This window comes from Pinus tabuliformis, chromosome 3_2 (genome assembly GCF_031772625.1).
Source record: "Pinus tabuliformis cultivar Carrire ecotype Pingquan chromosome 3_2, CPIR1, whole genome shotgun sequence".
NCBI classification, from domain to species: Eukaryota; Viridiplantae; Streptophyta; class Pinopsida; order Pinales; family Pinaceae; genus Pinus; species Pinus tabuliformis.
The window spans coordinates 626779881-626800440 of NC_142302.1; the positions used below are offsets into that span (position 1 = coordinate 626779881).

The 20560-nt window shown below is 35.9% G+C and overlaps 1 protein-coding gene across 1 annotated transcript in view; it reads right to left on the reverse strand.

Moving 5' to 3' along the window:
- Nucleotides 1-20560, reverse strand: part of LOC149182192 (ABC transporter A family member 2-like) — a 209667-nt gene that overhangs the window by 86683 nt on the left and 102424 nt on the right. The window contains exons 3-12 of the mRNA XM_089418483.1: nucleotides 15057-15226; nucleotides 14679-14864; nucleotides 14117-14212; nucleotides 13775-13975; nucleotides 13368-13527; nucleotides 13023-13249; nucleotides 12090-12207; nucleotides 11659-11735; nucleotides 11461-11550; nucleotides 11174-11317 (exon numbers count right to left, since the gene is read on the reverse strand). Coding sequence (XP_089274609.1) covers nucleotides 11174-11317; nucleotides 11461-11550; nucleotides 11659-11735; nucleotides 12090-12207; nucleotides 13023-13249; nucleotides 13368-13527; nucleotides 13775-13975; nucleotides 14117-14212; nucleotides 14679-14864; nucleotides 15057-15226 — 1469 coding nt within the window. The remainder of the gene's footprint in view (nucleotides 1-11173; nucleotides 11318-11460; nucleotides 11551-11658; nucleotides 11736-12089; nucleotides 12208-13022; nucleotides 13250-13367; nucleotides 13528-13774; nucleotides 13976-14116; nucleotides 14213-14678; nucleotides 14865-15056; nucleotides 15227-20560) is intronic.

Genomic DNA, 20560 nt, shown 5'->3' on the forward strand with positions numbered 1-20560 from the left:
ACAGCATACAATGCCTTGTCTCAAGCAGTTCATGAAAGTATTTTCCCAAGGGTTGCAGCAGCAACGAAGTCCAAGCAAGCATGGGACACCTTCCAGAGAGCCTACCAAGGCATGGCAAAAATGAAGACAACAAAGCTACAAATGCTAAGGAGAGATTTTGAAACACTCTGTATGAAAGAGTCTGAGAATGTGGACTCATTTTTTACACATGCAATTGGTTGGTTACTCAAATCAGGTCTCATGGTGAGACACTTGAGAAAAGGAGAATAGTTGAGAAATTTTTGAGAAGTCTGCCAGCAAGGTTTGATGCCATTGTTGTGGCCATAGAAGAGACAAAGGATCTCTCACAGTTCTCAGTGGATGAACTTCATGCATCACTGATTTCTCATGAACATAGACTTAATAGAGCAACAAACTCCTCATTGGAGCATGCCTTCAAAACACAAGTTTCATTTGGTCAAGGTCGAGGCAAAGGAAGATCATATGCTAGAGGAAGAGGAAGAAGCCCACACAGAGGTGGAAGAAGCAACCCTTCAAGCTCAAGTGGAAGTGGCAGCAATCAAAATCCAAGTCAAGACCCAAGCCAAAATCAAGCACAAGGTTAGAGGTATGATAAATCTCAAGTCTAATGTCATTACTATAAGAAGTATGGTCATTATGCAAATGAATGTAGAAAGAAGCAATATGACTTTAGTAACAAACCAAGTGTAAATTTCACAAAAGAAAATCAGAACCATGATAACATGTTTTTAGCTTGTAATGTAACACAAGAAAAACAAAGTGATATATGGTATTTAGATTCAGGGTGTAGCAACCACAAGTTAGGGAACATAGAAATGTTTTCTAATCTAAATGAAAGTGTGAAATCTGAAGTGACATTAGGGACTGATAGCAAAGTCTTTGTCATGGGCAAAGGAAGAGTTAATATCCTAACAAAGAAGGGGGAGAAGAAGTACATCTTAGATGTTTACTTTTTCCCTGGTTTGAAGCATAACCTCATAAGCATTGGACAACTCATGCAAAAGGGATACAATGTCTTTTCAAAATTGATGAGTGCATAATTTTGGATAGACCTCCAAGAAGACAACTTATTGCAAAGGTTCAGATGAAAAACAATAGAATGTTTCCCCTAAATATAAGATCAGATTTGAAAGAATAAGGTGTGCAAGCACAAATATCAATGAACTCACAAGAGGATGGAAGAAAAGATGCAATTGTCAAAGATGAAAATTGGTTATGGAACTTGAGATTTGGTCATCTCAACTTTGGAGGTTTGAATTTGCTGCATAAAAAAGGCACGGTGAAGGGATTGCCACTCATAGAAAAACCGGACAACCTATGGGAAGGATGTATCTTGGGAAAGCAACATAGAGAGACATTTCCAGTAGGAAAGTCAGTAAGGGAAAAGACACCTTTGGAGATTGTCCACTCAGATTTATGTGGACCAATGTAGACACCATCAATTGGTGGCAGCCATTATTTATTGACCTTCATAGATGACTACACAAGGAAGACATGGGTCTATCTCCTAAAATAGAAAAGTGAAGTGTTTGAGCACTTCCTTCAATACAAAGCTCTTGTTGAGAAGCAATGTGGACACTACATCAAAGTCTTCAGGACTGACAGAGGTGGCGAATACATCTCAAAGGATTTCTTTCAATTTTGCAGGGAGCATGGATATCACAAGATATACACCTCAGCAAAATGGTGTCGCGGAAAGGAAGAATAGGACAATTATAGAAATGACAAGGAGTATGTTGAAGGCAAAGCATTTGCCAAATTATTATTGGGCTGAAACTGTCACTTGTGCAACGTATATCATTAATAGGTGTCCAACCAAAAGTGTCAGAATGTGGTCCCTGAAGAGTCATGGAGTGGAAGAAAGCATAATGTCACTCACATGAGAGTTTTTGGATGTGTGGCGTATGCACATGTCTCAGATGAGTTGAGGAAGGAGTTGGACAGCAAGGGGGAGAAATATAGTGATGAATCCAAAGCATACAAGCTCTACGATCCATCAACTAAGAAGGTCATAATCAACAGAGATGTGCAGTTCATAGAAGAGGAAGCATGGGATGGAAATTTAGAGAAGACAGTTAATGTGAAAGCATGTATACCACATGAGGACAAAGAGGAATTGGCAGCAGCAAGAAATTCCTCAACAGTCACTCCCTCTACTCCTATTCAAGCACAACAAAGCAGGCAAGAAGTAACACTATTAACAAATAATAGGACATCGTCGTGCAGTCAAGTGAGTGCTTCTCCAAGCACGCTGCAAAGCGCAACACCACGTGACATGTCAAGCCCATCTTCAACAAGCACAAGAAGACCAAATTCAGAAATTTAAATGAAACTTATGAGCAAGATGAAGTTGATAGTAGCGCTGGTCTGAATTCCTTATTTGCATTATTTTGTCATGTAGATGACCCAATCCATTTTGAGGATGCAGTCAAAGAAGAAAAATGGGTTGCGGCAATGGAGGAAGAAATAGAAGCAATAGAAAAGAATGACACATGGGAGCTAGTGGACCTTCTGCAAGGAAAAGATGTCATTGGAGTGAAGTGGGTCTATAAGACCAAGAGCAATGTTGATGGGAAGATTGAAAGGCATAAAGCGAGGCTAGTTGTCAAAGGATACAAGCAACAACATGGAAGAGATTATGCGGAGACATTTGCGCCAGTCACGAGGATGGAGACAGTGTGTACAGTTGTGGCGATTGTCGCGCAACATAAATGGAAAGTGTATCAAATGGACGTACAATCAGCGTTCTTGAATGGAGTGCAGAAAGAGGAAATGTATATTGCGCAACTACCTAGTTATGAAGTAGAAGGTCAAGAAGACAAAGTGTATAGGTTGAGGAAAGCTCTTTATGGGATGAAGCAAGCACCGCGTGCATGGTATAGCAGGATAGACGCTTACTTGTTGGATAATGGTTTCGAAAAATGTGACGATGAGCCTACTCTCTACATCAAAGAGAGTGATATTAATATTTTTATTATTGTCTTATATGTAGATGATTTCATTTTTATAGGTAGTGATGATTTCCTCATTGTTGATTTCAAAGAAGTCATGAAGAGTGAGTTTGAAATGACTAACTTGGGGTTGTTAAGGTATTCTTTGGGCATAGAAGTGAAGCAAACATAAAATGACATTTTTATCTCTCAATCAAAGTATGTAGCAGAGATTTTGGAGAGGTTAATATGCAGAACAACGAGCCCGCACCGACTCCAACTGTCATGGGGTTGAAGTTAAGCAAAGAAGATTGCAACAACGATGTCAATCCGACATTATACAAAAGTATGATAGGCAGCTTGATGTATTTGACCACCACTAGGCCAGATATAATATATGCAGTGAGTTTGGTGTCGAGGTTCATGGAGATACCCAAGGAAACACATTGGCAAGCAGTGAAAAGGATTCTAAGGTATGTTAATGGGACAAAACAATATGGCATTTTGTACACTACAACGAGTGATTAATCCCAACCACCGCTTTAAACACACTGACAACCACCATACTTGCCCAATCAACTTCTGCATGTTGCGATTTTGTTTGCAAGTGAAAGGATTGAAGTCAGAGCAGAAATACAGTGCTAACCATTCCGCAAAACAACAGAGAGTTTAAGGCATGTAATGAATTTTGGTAAATAGGTATGGACAAACATTTACTTTGCGACTACTATTGCCCACACTCCACAACACCTGCAAGTTTAGAAAACCAATTATTATGTAAAATCACCCATACTGTGTATTAATGATTTGCTCTCTCATGTATTAATGTCAAAAATGCATGTTAGAATTAATATGAATGTAAAAGTCATTTGCAAGTTAGAGAACGAGAGAGAGGGTCATTTGCAAGTTAGAGAGCTAGAGAGAGGGTGAAAGTATGAGAGGTAAAGAGAAAATGGTGGAGCGAATTTTGGTGGGGGCTGAAAATATCAGTTAGTTACTGTGTTTTACTGTGTGTTACTCCGCAACAAAGCTAGTAAGATCTTTCTTGTTTTACTTGGAGAAGCAACCTCCAATTTATCATGCGAATGTATTTCCCTATGTTTTGACATATAATCTAAAGTGTGGTTTGTTGTGTTCACAAGTAGATTTATTACAACCATTTTGTAACTCTAAGAGGTAAAGAGAAAATGGTGGAGCGAATTTTGGTGGGCCCGTGAAAACATCAGTTACTGTGTTACTCCGCAACAACGCTAGTCAAGCGTAAATCGCAGTAAGATCTTTCTTGTTTTACTTGGAGAAACAACCTCCAATTTATCATGGGAATGTATTTCCATATGTTTTGATATATAATTTGAAGTGTGGTTTGTTGTGTTATGGTCTTAAACTTTCACAAGTAGATTTACTACAACCATTTTGTTTGATTTACTACAACCATTTTGTTTTTACTCTGTTTCACGGTGTGTTGTTGTTTGTGTTTTAATTAAGCCTCTGTCCAATTGCCATTTCCTTCCACGACTGGAGACCTAAGCCAACTCCTCTCCTCTGTTAGAGCAATCAGTGCGCAGCAAACCAAAAGACAACAACAGCAAATAAACCATACACAAAAGACACAGAAGTTTAACGTGGTTCACCCAACCATTCTGGGCTACGTCCACCAAAACATAGGCATCGACAATCTTTATTATCAAACAAGAGATTATAAGATAATCAATTTCCTCACAACCTCTCACTCACTCATCCCAATTCGTATGGACACCTGTTTTATAACTAAGAGAATCTAACTGCCTCATAAATCCTCTTACAACAAATATAGGATGCATTAACTCTCTCCCAACAAAATAGAGCTAATATAGCAACACAATCTGATTGTTGTCACCTACTGAGATTTTTGCCTATTTTATTAAAACCGAAAATCTCAACAATCTCCACCTTGATAACAATTAGCCTGATACCCTGTTTCTTTATTATTTATTTTTTCTGCAAGCCAAGAGAAACCAAACACCAACGCAACTTCTCTAAAAAACTGGTTTCGTGAACATGTCTGCACAGTTTTCCTTTGTATACACCTTTTCAAGAGAGACTCCTCTTTCAGTGATAACCTGTCTTACAAAATGGTACTTTATTGGAATATGCTTTGATTTACTATGATAGGCCGGATTCTTAGCCAAATGTATTGCACTTTGACTATCACAAAGTAACTTGATGTTGTCCTGTAACCTACCAAATTCACCAAGCAAACCTTTCAACCAAACCGCTTCTTTGCAAGCATGAGAAGCAACAATGTATTCTACTTCAGTAGTGGATAAAACAACAATGTTTTGTAGCTTTGACATCCAACTAATAGCTCCACCTGGAAGAGTAAAGACATACCCTGAAGTTGACATTCTCTTATCCAAATCACCTGCAAAATCAGAATCAACATACCCACAAACAAATTCACTACTCTTATTGTAAGTGATACAATAACTACTTGTGCCTCTCAAATACTGAAGCACCCATTTCACTGCTGACCAGTGTTCTTTACCCGGATTTGCCATATACCTACTGACAAACCCCAATTGCATGTGAAATATTTGGTCGAGTACAAACCATCGCATACATCAAACATCCTACTACATTGGCATATGGAATTCGAGACATATATTCCTTTTCTTCATCTGTATTAGGACATAAACTGGAAGAAAGCTTAAAATGGGAAGCTAAAGGGACTGACACAGGCTTCACATTGCTCATACCAAACCTCAAAAGTATTTTCTCAATATACTTCTGTTGTGATAGCCACAGCTTACCATTTCTCCTGTCTCTGAAAATCTCCATGCCCAAAATCTGTCTTGCTGCTCCTAGATCTTTCATATCAAATGTCCTTGCCATCTGAGTTTTTAACCTGTTGATTTTTCAATGCTTTTGCTTGCTAAAAGCATATCGTCAACATACAACACTAAGATAATGAACATGCCATTACTTAATTGCTTAAAGTAAACACAATGATCATATTCACTTCTTATATATTTTTGACTCAACATGAAAGAATCAAATTTCTTGTACCACTGTCGAGGCGACTGCTTCAGACCATACAATGACTTCTTGAGCCTGTAGACAAATTTCTTATTGCGATGCTGAACAAACCCTTCCGGTTGTTCCATATAAATTTTCTCATCTAAATCTCCATGTAAAAAAGCAGTCTTAACATCTAGTTGCTGTAATTCTAAATCAAGCAAAGCGACTAATGCTAACACAATGCGAATTGAAACTATTTTAACAACTGGTGAAAATATCTCATGAAAGTCAATGCCTGCTTTCTGAGAAAACCCTTTTGCAACCAGCCTTGCTTTGTATCTGTCCTTCGAATCATTCACACCCTGTTTTACCTTGAAAACCCATTTACATCCCACAGTTTTCCTGCCTTTGGGAAGTTCAACCAGATCCCATGTGCCATTCTTACCTAAGGCCATCATTTCGTCCTTCATAGCTGCTTTCCATTTGTCACTTTTCGAACCTTCTATAGCTTCCTGATAGCACAGAGGTTCATCGTCATTAACGGTAAATGCAACTGAAGTAACATAATCATCATACCTTTTCGGAGGGCGTTTGATCCTTGTAGACCTCCTTAAGGATGTTTCTGGTGCTTCCGCAATTGGTTGTCTACCATCTGTAGGAACTTCTTCATGATCACCATCTGAGACCTGTTCATGACCTACATTTGAACCATGTTCATAATCTGATTCTGAAACCTGTTCATGACTAGAATCTAAACTATGGTCATCATGACTGTCATTAGAAGTGCTGTCAAACTGAATGTGTTGAAAATAAGATACATCATCCTGTTTCAATTTATTATCTACATCTAACTGTACAAGAGAGGATTCATCAAACTTTACATCTCTGTTGATGATGATTTTGCGGGTAGTAGGATCCCACAATCTAAATCCCTTTGTTCCATGACCATATCCAACAAAGATATACCTTTTTGATTTTGGATCTAATTTAGTTCGCTGATGTTTAGGTACTAGAGCATATGCATCACAACCAAACACTCTAAGTTTAGAATAATCACAAGGGTGTCCTTTCCATAACTCTTGAGGAATCTTGCAACCTATCGCTGTCGATGGTGACCGATTTATCACATAACAAGTTGTAGCCACCGCTTCTGTCCACAACTCCTTCTGCAAACCAGCGTTACTCAACGTACTCCTTGCTCTCTCCAAAAGAGTCCTATTCATGCGTTCAACAACTCCATTTTGCTGAGGAGTATAAACAGTAGTCTTATGTCTCTCGATCCTTGCATCCTTGCAATAGTTGTCAAACTCCTTGGAGGTAAACTCACAACCATTGTCAGTTCTTAAACATTTTATAGTTCTACCAGTGATGTTTTCTACCAATGCTCTAAACTGCTTGAAAACTGTAAAAACATCAGACTTCTTTTTCAACATGTAGACCCACACTTTCCTAGAAAAGTCATCAATAAACGATACAAAATATGCCGAGCCACCATACGAGGTTGTAGGTGCAGGACCCCAAACATCTGAATGGATATAATCAAGTATTCCTTTACTAGTATGTTTGTCTGTTTTAAACTTTTGCTTACTTTGTTTGCCAAACAGATAATGTTTACAGAAATCTAACTTTCCAGGCCTTAGATTAGGAAGTAACTTGCGATCAGCCAAAATCTTTAACCCTCTTTCGCTCATATGGCCCAACCTTTGATGCCATAGGCGAATGGAACTACTGTCATGTTCAGACACCGTAGACACATGAACTGACCCTGTTCTTCCTTCTAACTGAAATAGATTTCCTACTTTCTTAGCTTTCATTACTAGTAAAATACCTTTGTAAATTTTCATTACTCCACCTTGAATTACAGTTTTATATCCATTTGTGTCAAGTGCCCCCAGTGAAATTAGATTTTTCCTTAAATCTGGTACATGTCTTACATCAGTTAACATTTTGGTTGTCCCATCAAACATTTGCAGCTGTATACTCCCTATTCCCACAATATTAGATGTGACATCATTACCCATGTACACGACTCCATCATTAACTGATCTATACGTCTTAAACCATTCTCTATGAATACACATGTGGTTTGATGCTCCGGAATCTAACAACCAATGTTGATCATGATTTGACAAATTAACTGATAAGACTTCGTCACTCATACCTGAACCAGATGCCGAACCTGTATCGGTCGTGTTTGCTTCCTTTTTCTCTGTCGATGAAGCTTCTTTAGAAGTTTGTTGTCGCTTCCAACAATCCTTCTTCAAGTGCCTCGATTTGCCGCAGAACCAGCACTTTACTTTACTCTTCTTTCCTTTTGACTTTGAATGCGAATCGCTGTGCTTACCAGAGCGTCTTTCTCTAGAACGACCTCTAGCCATCATTGCCTCTGATGTAGAGGTGTCAGCATTTGACCGCTTCTTGGTCTCCTCGGACAACAAAGCTCCGACGACATCATCAAATTCAATGGTTTCGGATGAACTAAGACTTATAGAAGTAACAAAATGATCCCATGACTCAGGCAACGAGCACAATAAAGTTATGGCTTTATCCTCAGATTCAAATTTTACTTCTATGCTTTCTAATTGCACCAGTAGAGTATTAAAAACATTCAAATGATCAGTAATCGAAGTACCTTCCTTCATTCGCAGACTGTATAGCTGCCGCTTCAGGAGAATCCGATTTGTCAAGGATTTTGTCATGTACAGCTTCTCCAGCTTCGTCCACAAACCAGCAGCAGTTTTCTCTGACACGATGTTAAACAAAACATCATCAGCCAAACACAGTCGAATACCGCTCAAGGCTCTTCCATCCAATTCATTCCATTCATCATCTGTCACGGGGTAAGGCAGTTTGGATCTTCCCGACAGTGCCTTTGCCACGCCTTGTTGTACCAGGAGATCATGCATCTTTACCTTCCAGATCTCAAAGTTGTTTTTGCCATTAAACTTCTCGATTTCAAATCGGGCACTCTGAGTTTTCGCTATCTCGTTTAAAAACAAACAATCTCCAATTCCAACTTTTAAATAAAAAAAAAGTTAATATATGGAAAAACGCCTATGCCTTATTTTACATTGCCTTTACATTAAAAAACCCCTTTGTTGTTTGAATTTCAGATTACAATTAAAAAATAGTGTAAATGGATCTGGCGCGCAAAAAATCAACAAATGGGCTTGGCGCTTGCTGAACACCAAAAGATCCGCGCCAACTAAAAAACGGTGTAAGTGTGAAAAATTGGCGCGCATATACCTATAAATTCCGTGCCCATTCGGCTCTTAGCGCTCTGGCGCGCTTATGCATATCGGTCCAGCGCCAACGCCAATGCTTGGCGCACCTGTTCAGTGCTTACCCGCGCCAATTGCCAAAACTTAAAAAAAAAAATGTAATACTCCACCTGCACACGTATGTACCCGCTCCAACTCGCGCTGAGGTTGTTTGATCACCGTGAATAGCAATCATACGCACAACAAATCAATACGAGGTCTGCGCAACACCATTTGTTTCACGGCGAATTAATATCGATGCCCTTGCACACAAACTTCCATTATGGCAATCGATTCACATAAAACTCAGACTTAGTTTAAAAGCTGAATGCCGCAAAATTAACATTCTTCCACACAATTTCAACAGCGCTCCTCTGCGCTATGAATCGACCATCGACTGGATTAAATCCCTGCGTCTGGCTTTCATAGCAATCATACACACTTTCTCTATGCGTAGGTCCACGCAGCAATGTTTAATCCACCGCACTTGAAAACCACCGCACTGCCAGCGCAATTCCAAATAGCGCAATTTAAAAAAAAAATAGGTGTAAACCGTGCCACGGTTTCATATATACGTGGCCTACACAATGATTATTTGGTTTCAAAAGAGCTGCGACTAGAAGCTGAACTATTTGGCGTTCATCATCGTTTTCAGGTCAGCGCGCTGGTAAATTGGCACGTAAAACAGTCAACGCACCTCCAGCCTCCAGCAAACGTGAGCCTGCCACACCTCTGCTGCGCCACTCCTCCAACTCGCTCTGATACCACTTGTTAGAGCAATCAGTGCGCAACAAACCAAAAGACAACAACAGCAAATAAACCATACACAAAAGACACAGAAGTTTAACGTGGTTCACCCAACCATTCTGGGCTACGTCCACCAAAACATAAGCATCGACAATCTTTATTATCAAACAAGAGATTACAAGATAATCAATTTCCTCACAACCTCTCACTCACTCATCCCAATTCGTATGGACACCTGTTTTATAGCTAAGAGAATCTAACTGCCTCATAAATCCTCTTACAACAAATATAGGATGCATTAACTCTCTCCCAACAAAATAGAGCTAATATAGCAACACAATCTGATTGTTGTCACCTACTGAGATTTTTGCCTATTTTATTAAAACTGAAAATCTCAACATCCTCTGCCCTTGTGAAATTTTTTCTAATTAACATAAGAAACCCTCACAAATGACATGCAAGTCTGCTCATCAAATAAGAAATCACAATGGATCCACCAGACAAATTACTCCCACTGGGCCTATGCCCTTGTGAAATTTTTTCTAATTAACATAAGAAACCCTCGCAAATGGCATGCAAGTCTGCTCATCAAATAAGAAATCACAATGGATCCACCAGACAAATTACTCCCACTAGGTTTTCGTCCATGGGATCAAACTAAAAAACAAAATAGATAGATAACTCAGGATGATCCAAATGCCTATCTCCTATCCCCTTAAATAGGTTTGAGTGACTCTTTACAAACCTTATTTTATTATTTTCCCTCGGAAAAAGAAAAAGGAAGACAAATACTATGGGCAGATCCCATGGGCAAATACCATGAATAGATTCCGTCCATTTTGACCACATCAAGAAAAGGGAATATTACAATATAAATGATTACTGCGTGGAATTTAGTAATTGGTGACCGATGAATTGCTTGGGAACCATCATGGGCAAAGACTGCATTGTTCCCTGGTTCCCAAAACTGAGGTTCCCATCGTTCGCAGAACTTGGCTTGCAATTGCATCTTATCAAGGTGATGGCTAAGATATCTAAACATACAAGAGGAAACTATTATCTAATTTGCAGTAGAAGAAAGAACCTGTGTACAATTGCCTTAATTAGATCTACAAGGAGGAGAAGTCTAATAAGAAAGCATAGTTTAGTAAAGAAACAAATTCTAAGAATTCAATCGATGCTTTATAGGTGTCAACAGGGTGGAATGATTGGAAATACGGGTTCATCCAAGAAAACCAGTTTAGGATCTCCTATGAGAGATATTGCCACACTGAGGCGGCGCTTCATTCCTCCGCTGTAGTTACCAGCCCGGATATGAGCTGCTTCTGATAGCTTTACTCGGGATAACAAGTTTTCTGCATCCTGCACAGTAAAAACCAAACTTTGCTCATTATGTGAATGGTGATTTTGTAAAAAAATCAGCCTTGGAGACATAGTTAGAAGCACTCAATGGCAATAATCGAAAACGTAAAACTTCAATTAGACCAAAGCCTATAAGATCATACAGATTTAATGGCAGATCTTGGCATGCCTTTGATGCTAGCAAATAGATGTAAATGTTCTCGAGCTGTTAGATTATCCCACAGAATATCAAACTGCAGACGAATTGCAAGTTAGAACACTTCATATTGTAGTGACAACGCACAAATACTTCAGCATAACTGCTCACAATTTACTTCAATTTTAGTAAGAGACGGTTGTACCTGAGGACAGACTCCCATTACATTTCGAATGTTTGACATTCCACTTGTGCTTTTGATCGAATGCCCATAGATCAGTGCTGATATTGATTTACCAATACATAACAAGACTCAGATGATTGTTTAAGCCAGGCACTGGAAATAAAAGGCAAGAATAGGATAATGTGATAATAAACTTTCTGACCACAGACTAAATGAAATGTCCAATATTTCTACTCTTATGATGAGAAATTAGAATATTCATTATGCATCAAGAAATTATTAAGATTTCTCAGAGCAAGATAACTGACCATTCTGATGATAACTTATGACCCAGATCAGATGAAACTGACCATATCTTTCACAATCTACATTTAGTCAAATTTGTTGCGTAATCCAGAATGATAGATTGAAAAGTAAAGTTCAGGGAAAAGTATCTGGCAATAGCAAATTACCGTCACCAGCTGTTAATGGAGTAATTCCAGTCAGGCAATTGATTGTAGTTGTCTTGCCTGCTCCATTGGGTCCAAGGAGACAGAATAGCTTATTTTTCTCAATGTTCATCCACAAGCCCTAAAATTTGGTCAAATCAAGGAAAAACATAATTATTTTTTTCATCAATCTTCGTAGCATCTTCATTTATGTAGAATGAATCATTAAGCATCTTCATTTATGTAGAATGAATCATTAAGCCCAGGCTCATTCTCCAACTTAATAGGAGATAAATGTGATAAATGTGTAGGTATGTGTATATCAGTGTTAAATAAGGAATTGATAAGTTTCTCTTATATATTAATTTAATAAAACATTTTATATATAATAAAAAAATAAAAATAATATATGTGTAAACATCTTATATATAATAAAAAAACAAAAATGAATATAGGTAAATGAATGTATGTGTTTGATTTGTTTGATCAAAAGTATTATAAATTATCAATAATCTCATTCGGAGTAACTGTATTAAAGAGTAGTAAAATTATTTTACTCACTCTCAACATTAGAAAAGTAATATATATATATATATATAAATATAAGTGTTTGGTTTGTTTAATTAAAAATATAATAAAATATCAATAATTTTATATCATTCTTAATTTCAACCATAAAAAATAACATAATTTTATTATATCAAAAAATATATAAATGTCCATATAAAATATGAAATAAGATTAATTAAAAGTAAAAATAAAAAATTATATTTAAAAATTGGTCATATATATTTAAATTAAATAGATCAAATTTGTGAAACACAAATATTTTATTTAAATTTTAAATTCTAAAAAAGTTTTCACCCGGAAAGATTTAAACTTCTAGGCACTTGGTAGATCCATCTATCCTTGATTTATACTAGTAAAATATCATATGCCAATATTGTGTGTTAATACCTTTACAGCATGATGGGGAACCGTCTTCCTGCATTTGCAGCAACCAACCATGTTTCTTCTACCAGAGAACGTCTTGACAAGGCCACGGACTTGGACAACCACATTTGGATCCATCGTATTCTCGGTTACTTGCTTCCTTGCTAATGATTCCTCTGTGGCAACATCTTCATCATCAGGGCTACTTTCAGATAATGGTGGAACCGATCCTGTACAGCTACAACCACCGCCTGCAGAAATAAAATATCCTCATTGAAGCACATCGATGGGTGTCATTTATTTTGGAGACTACAGTAACATCACTGGAAAGAAACTACGATGGGCAAAATAATTAGATTTCCTGATTACCTTCTACTTGATCGCTAGAATTTCCAGTCCAATATGATATCTTCAAAAAGTAAAACCAAGACTTTTTAACACCATTCACATCTGGGAGTGCATTGTCAAAGTAGATGGCGAGAATGAACCACAGAAAGAATGTTGCAGTGAGCCATTTGAAAATACCATCCTGGAAACATGGTGCATCTCTCGTGTCATATCTTTAAATGAAATAAAACAGAAGGGATTACAACTTTTAACCCATTCACCAAGCCAACTCAGTTTCCTGCTTAGTAAGTTGGTACAAAGCTTACAAAGCTAAATATGAATCGGGCTTTGGAAATACGCAAATGTACAATTCATATAGCATTTCATCAGAAAAAGAAATAGGAAAATAGGAAAATGTAGATAATAAACATGAAATCAGTTTAACAAACCAGTGTGATCACGCAGTGAGGGTCTGCTGAAGTACACTTTGATCTACTAGACCAGTTGATTCCTTCATCTTGATTTGTACTCGTCGCATCTCCCAGCAACTGTAGGCCTTGAGAAAATACATTCGGAGGAAATATGGACCAGATGGCACGGATCACCATAGAATATGTATTTTTATATGGAAATCCAAATGTTGTAGTAAGCTGCATAGAAAAAGAAAATATAGTGTTTTGGATTATTTGAACTCTGCTTTTTTGGGTTCTCCAAAAGGTTAGCTTTATGGAGATTTTACTAAGAATTGAATCAAGGATACGAAGTAAATACGACCACAGCTAAAACCAAACCTGTGTTATAAACCCAATTACGTAGATGAAGAATCCGACAGTGGTGGCAGATGAAGATTTGCTTATAAAGGCAGACAACATGAAGGCGAATGCAACCTGTTCCAAGATCTATGTCAAGTGGGTATTTTCTACTCATGCCTATAGATTAGAATCCAAATTAATTAATTCTCCATGTATACTCCTCTACTCCTCTTTTCGCTCAGTTTAAAGTCATTTCATCTCTGCAATCTGAAATCTGTATTTTTACAAAGATGTTTATTTAACTATTTCAATGGTAACTTATGAACATGAGGTCATCCTGTATAAATGTCTAAGCGAACCATATCTAGAGAGTGTATAATAAATATTTTCCATTTATTGAAAGAATTTGAAATCATTCATGCAATTTTGTACGTACAGATACATATTTGTAATGTTGATAGGTAATGTTCATTATATACACGCATGTATTATGATTCAAACGTTGGTGGCCTCTATGTGGATTTGAAATTCTTCTTTTTCTTCACAACAATCAAAGTCTTCACTCTACAGGTTTGAAAATAACGGGCATGGATGTACTCACCATATTGAACTTAAAGAGAAAAAACAGTAGGAACACAATTGCGAAACTGTTTTTGAGGAAAAAGTTGAACTTGAACATCATTCCACAGAGGACCAACAGAATGGCAAATATAAATGCGAGGATAAGTTCCCATGTCAGCCAAGTCAACCAGTAGGCTGAATTATAAAGCCCCATAATAGACATTGCCTGTTGGATCCCAAAAGACGGTCAGATAAAGATGCCTATACCAACTTGCAAAGTCGTCAAATGCAATCAAGATTCAAATTAAAGAAGGCATTTCCTACATCAATTCAAATACTAAATCAAGAGTGAGAAATCATATTGAAATACGTTCTAGACGCTTTAGAAATAGAAAAAAAGCATTGACATGAATCATACCTGACGAATTTTAAGCTCCTTTTCAGAAACTATGAAACCCAATAGAATGACAAACCCGAACATTGCAGCTGCAAAAAAACATGTAGGCCCAGATCGTCCAACAATAGCGAAAGATGCAATGGCTGGATGAGCAAATTCTTTCAGTCCTACGGTCCAGCTAAAGTCGGGATCTGCATGCATCAACAAGCTTGTCACTGCACTAGAAGGGACATAGTTGGCTACTGCTACACAGCCTCTGGTGGGCGTAGATTTTGACCAACCCGTAGTAACACTAACTCCATGCAAATCATTAAATAAAACCTTGCAAAATCAGATTGCGTATGACTATCAGGCGATCAGTGGCACAAACGCTTCTTTGAGTTTGGAATCTCAATAAAATCAATGGATTCACATTAGTGAAATGGTCTGACCCATATACCTTAACTAGAATATGGGCAATTCATAATCGAGTGTAGTGACTATTGTACAGTGATATATTAAGAGTTTATTTTGAGATGAAACTGAAAGCCTCTTTGATCATAAACTCAATTCCAGTGCATGTTTAAACTTTATAGCGTGTAATTTTGATCTTGTTTACATTATCACATGTTGTTAGAAGAATTTTAGTATCAATAGAAGAAATAAGATGTTATTGAGGCCATTTGTTTTTGAAATACCTGGTACTTATTTCGAACGTTACCATTCCAAAGAATTCATATTTCCAATGCTATATTATCCTTAATAACTTACTTCCATGTTTGCACTTACGCAACTCGGCTACCTGCACGCATGAATATCACTCACTGAAACTCCAATATCAGTTGAAATAACAATCATGCTACGTTTTCGTTGCAAATGAGTTAATGTGTATTTTTTTTCCCAGGTTGGGCATCTCTTTAGTGGGTTCAATGCTGTTGTACCTGTGATCGAGGATGTGATTCTGCAAAGGTTTCTAAATTCACATCAGCACTTGGGCTCCGCTCACCCACAACTATCCTCCTTGCCCATTGCTTGCTTGTGCTTCTTCTTGTTGTTACCGTTGAAGTTGAAATAAAGCTTTGTCAAAGCCTTTGAAGCAATCCAAGCGATAAAAATTTGGAGTGATATTGAGGATGAGTATACAGTATGGTTGGTGTGATTTAGAGAAGGCATGTGAGGAATGGTATATAGATAGTTGCAATTTCTAGAGAAGGCATGTGAGGAATGGTATATAGATAGTTGCAATTTCTAGAGATAACTATTTTCAGTTTTAAGTTGATGACTCTATTCCATTTTAATGGGAAGTAAATATCCAATGACCACTATTGATTTTTATTTTTTTATTATTTAGTAGTAGCATGTTTTTTTAGATCTATATCCGATCTTTTGCACTAATGTGATAAATATTTTGGATGAGATTACATTTATATATTTAGATCCTTATTATTAAATATTGCACTAATGTGATAAATATTTTGGAGAAGATTACATCTATATATTTAGATCCTTATTATTGGATTAGGCATTTGAAGCATCATTCTCACCCACATATTGAGCTCAAGCATATTAAATGGAGAGAGTCAATATGAAGTCTTAGATATAAACCAACATTTAAAGATGAGTTCTTTAAATTACTTCAGCATGCAATTAACACTTGCACATGGCAGGATGAGTTCCTTAAATTACTTCAGCATGCAATTAACACTTGCACATGGCAGGATGAGTTCCTTAAATTACTTGAATAATGCAATTGGCACGAAATTGGCACTTGCACATGGCAGTATGAGTTCCTTAAATTACTTCAATAATGCAATTGGCACTTGCACATAGCAGGATGAGTTCCTTAAATTACTTCAATAATGCAATTAGCACTTGCACATGTCACACTATCTACCTCAACGACTATCAACGCTTATATTCATGGGATTTAGGATTATGGTGAATCTTGTTGGACTACTTTAACATGGTAGCTAGCACTTGTGCATGGGACTCTACTTCTTTGGTTTACTTCGTAATCCAAGTGGAATTTACACAAGTTCTAGGTACAAGGCAATGTTTAGATAATGTGCACGAGGAATGTTGGTGGTGGAAATCACTTTGGAATAAAAAATCACCCCTAAAATCCAAACTTTCATTTTGGTTAGCTATGAGTAGGAAAGTCATCACATGGGTTATCCTTTGAAAGAAAACATGTTAAGGGCTATGGTCATGCCTCCTATATAAATCTAATGAGGAGACCATGAAGTACATTATTATAGATTCCACCTTTACAAAATATGTATTGAAAGAATTCTTCTATCCCGTTGGTACTGTTAGGTCTTGCGGGGATAAAAACTAGCTGAGGGCTATAAAAAGAAAATATGGAGAAGCATGTTGTTGCAAATCATAGTGCTCTCCCTCCAATACTATCTTTGGGATTAAGGATCACCATGAATATTGTGCTCTTTTAGGATTGCGGTGGAAACCGGTTTGGAATTAAAAAACACCCCTAAAATCTGAACTTTTCTTTTGGTTGGCTTTGAATAGTAGAGTCATCATATGGGTTATTCTTTGAAAGAAATTGTGGTAAGGGCTAGGGCCCTGTTTCCTATATAAATCTAATGAGGAGACCATCAAGCTCATTCTTATGGATACCACCTTTACAAAAGAGGTATTGAAAGAATTCCTCTATCTCATTGGGAATGTTAAGTCTTGATGGGATAGACCTAATTGAGGGATCTAAAAAGGAAATATGGAGGAGCATGTTGTTGCAAAGCATAGAGCTCTCCCTCCAATACTATCTTTGAGATTATGGATCACCATGAATACTGTGCTCTTTTAGGATTGTATTTCTCTCCCTAAGAATTTTTTCACAAAATTGTGTGTGTGTGTGTGTATATGTATGTATGTGTGTGTGTGTGTGTGTGTGTGTGTGTGTGTGTGTGTGTGTGTGTGTGTGTGTGTGTATAAAGTATCCAATCAAGAAGTCGCCGAGACATATATGCATATACATATATATGGACATAAAGCATCTGATCAAGCAAGCCACCAAGACATATTGGTGTGCTAAAGCTTAATTAACCAAAATCTTATGGAATTTTTTATTATGAAAGTCAGAGACACTGTGGACCTCATGGTGATGGTGAAATTTCATTTATGACTAAATGTATTAATTAGCCTTTCATATTCAGACTAAGAGAGGCAATGACAACTAGGCTCAGGTGCATTCCTTTAAATCACTCTTAAGATTGGCTTCCAAGAACAATGTGGATATGTTTCAAGAATCTAAACATTCACAATTAGTAATTAAGTGGATGAAGGGAACATATGGACTTAAAGCCTTGCTTTGGGTCCACTCTTTGATCAAATTAAAGAAATTTTCGTTCAATCGAATGAAATCAGGGTCTAACATGTTTACATGGAACACAACTCAAAGGAAAAGGAATTATCCAAGGTTAAAGTCAATCAATAAATTGGAAACGTTTTATTGGATGAACACATGGTGGATGGGGATATGTTCCCTTCTCTTTATGATGTTATTTAATTATTTTGTTATATTTCATATTTATTTGGTGAGAGATGGTTAAGACTAATCTATTTGGATGGGGATATGTTCCCTTCTCTTTATGATGTTATTTAATTATTTTGTTATATTTCATATTTATTTGGTGAGAGATGGTTAAGACTAATCTATTCTTTTTTTACGATGATTTGTATGACTCTACTTTTTCACTGTGGATATATCTTAATAAAATTTAAATAATTTTGTTACCATGTTGTGATAGTATGAGATATAGGTAAAATTCCACTTGAATCCCTCTAAGTTACTAGTTTCTCTTATAATTGATTGACATCATCTTTTATCTATATATTCCAAGAAAAAGAGAGAAAGAGAAAGAAGTTAGCTTAATTAGTTTGAATCATTCATCCAAGGAATGTTTCGACAAGGAAGTCATACATCACATGATCAAATCTAGTTGAATCCCTTAAGTTACCAACTACTATTGTAACTTTTAGTTGAATTGCCTTTTATGCAAATATTCTATCAAAAAGGGAATCTAGTTGAATCCCTTAAGTTACCAACTACTATTGTAACTTTTAGTTGAGTTGCCTTTTATGCAAATATTCTATCAAAAAGGGAATGGGGTATCTCACAAGGTTTTCCTTAAAAAATATAATATATTACAAGGAAAATCTCACAAAAAAATCCAAGGAACACTCACCTACATTTGCAAATATCATCCTTAGTAAATCCATTAATGTAAACCAATATACTTCTCATAGAGAGATTGAAACCAAACCTTTCTTATTATATATATATATATATATATATATATATAAACTTTTGAGATTATAGTTTGAAGATTCTTACCTCTCTAATGTATAATTGGAAAAAAAGGTTATAATGTATTACAAATATGATTGAACTTCTTATGGTTTGAATTATGCATGTAAAAATTAATGCAACAATATAAGTTAAATGGTTGGTAAAGAGCACTTCATGGTTCATGATGTATCTCAAGGTGCTAAAATCTTAAAAAATCATAAAAATATAATTAAATTATAACTTTAGTTTAAATTATTATTATTAAAGATAAAATGAATTAATATATAAATTAAACATATGTGCATTTAAAAAAACATGTAACAAAATTTTTAACCATGGAGATTTGCCACACTTTATCATGGGGATTCTTAATTTCTAAATAGGCATTTTTACAATATCATGGAACAATACCATGACTTATCAATATGACATGCCAAAAAAACCGTAGGTCATTTCATATGATATTTTCTTAATTAATCAATTTAATTAAAAAGGCATAACTTATTTATTTTGGAGACAAATCTCAATCTTTCATTTGTAAATACTACTAAAAGTACTCTAAAATATTTTGTAAAAGTTAAATCTTTACTATACATTTAATAATTATTAATAATTAAATTAAAATTATATAAATCTTATTCCAAAATTAATATGTTTACTCAACATAAATATGGAAAAAAACATGTATAAAATATATGTAAAAAAAACCTAAAAATCAATAATATAATATTTAAAATTAAAAAAGAAATTCTCACTAAATGATTTGTGAATTAAATTTGATGACGATTTTGCTGAAATATAAATTATATGTAAGAATGTGTATGTTAAAGTATACATTATTTATTAATTATTTTTAAGAAAATAATTTGTGATATTAATAGATGGTGAAATATTTTTAAAAAATGTATTTTAATATTATATGTATATCTTAATTAATACTATATTCATTAATTGTATTTATAATTCATTAAATATATTGGTAAATGGAAATCAAAATTTAGTAATTTTTTGTTGTTAATTTTTTAAATAAGGAGTGGTAGATGTAGGGGGATTAGTGTACCCTAGATGACATGAGAAACTAACTTTTTTTAGCATGGATAGAGCCGTAAGTAACCAAGTAGAAGCATATGCAGTGTTACAAGGAATAAAACAAGTAACTAAATTGAGTACTACAAACTAATAATTTTGGGAGATTCAACCCTCATCATTAAGCATCTACTTTGGAACCATCCCTTTAGAC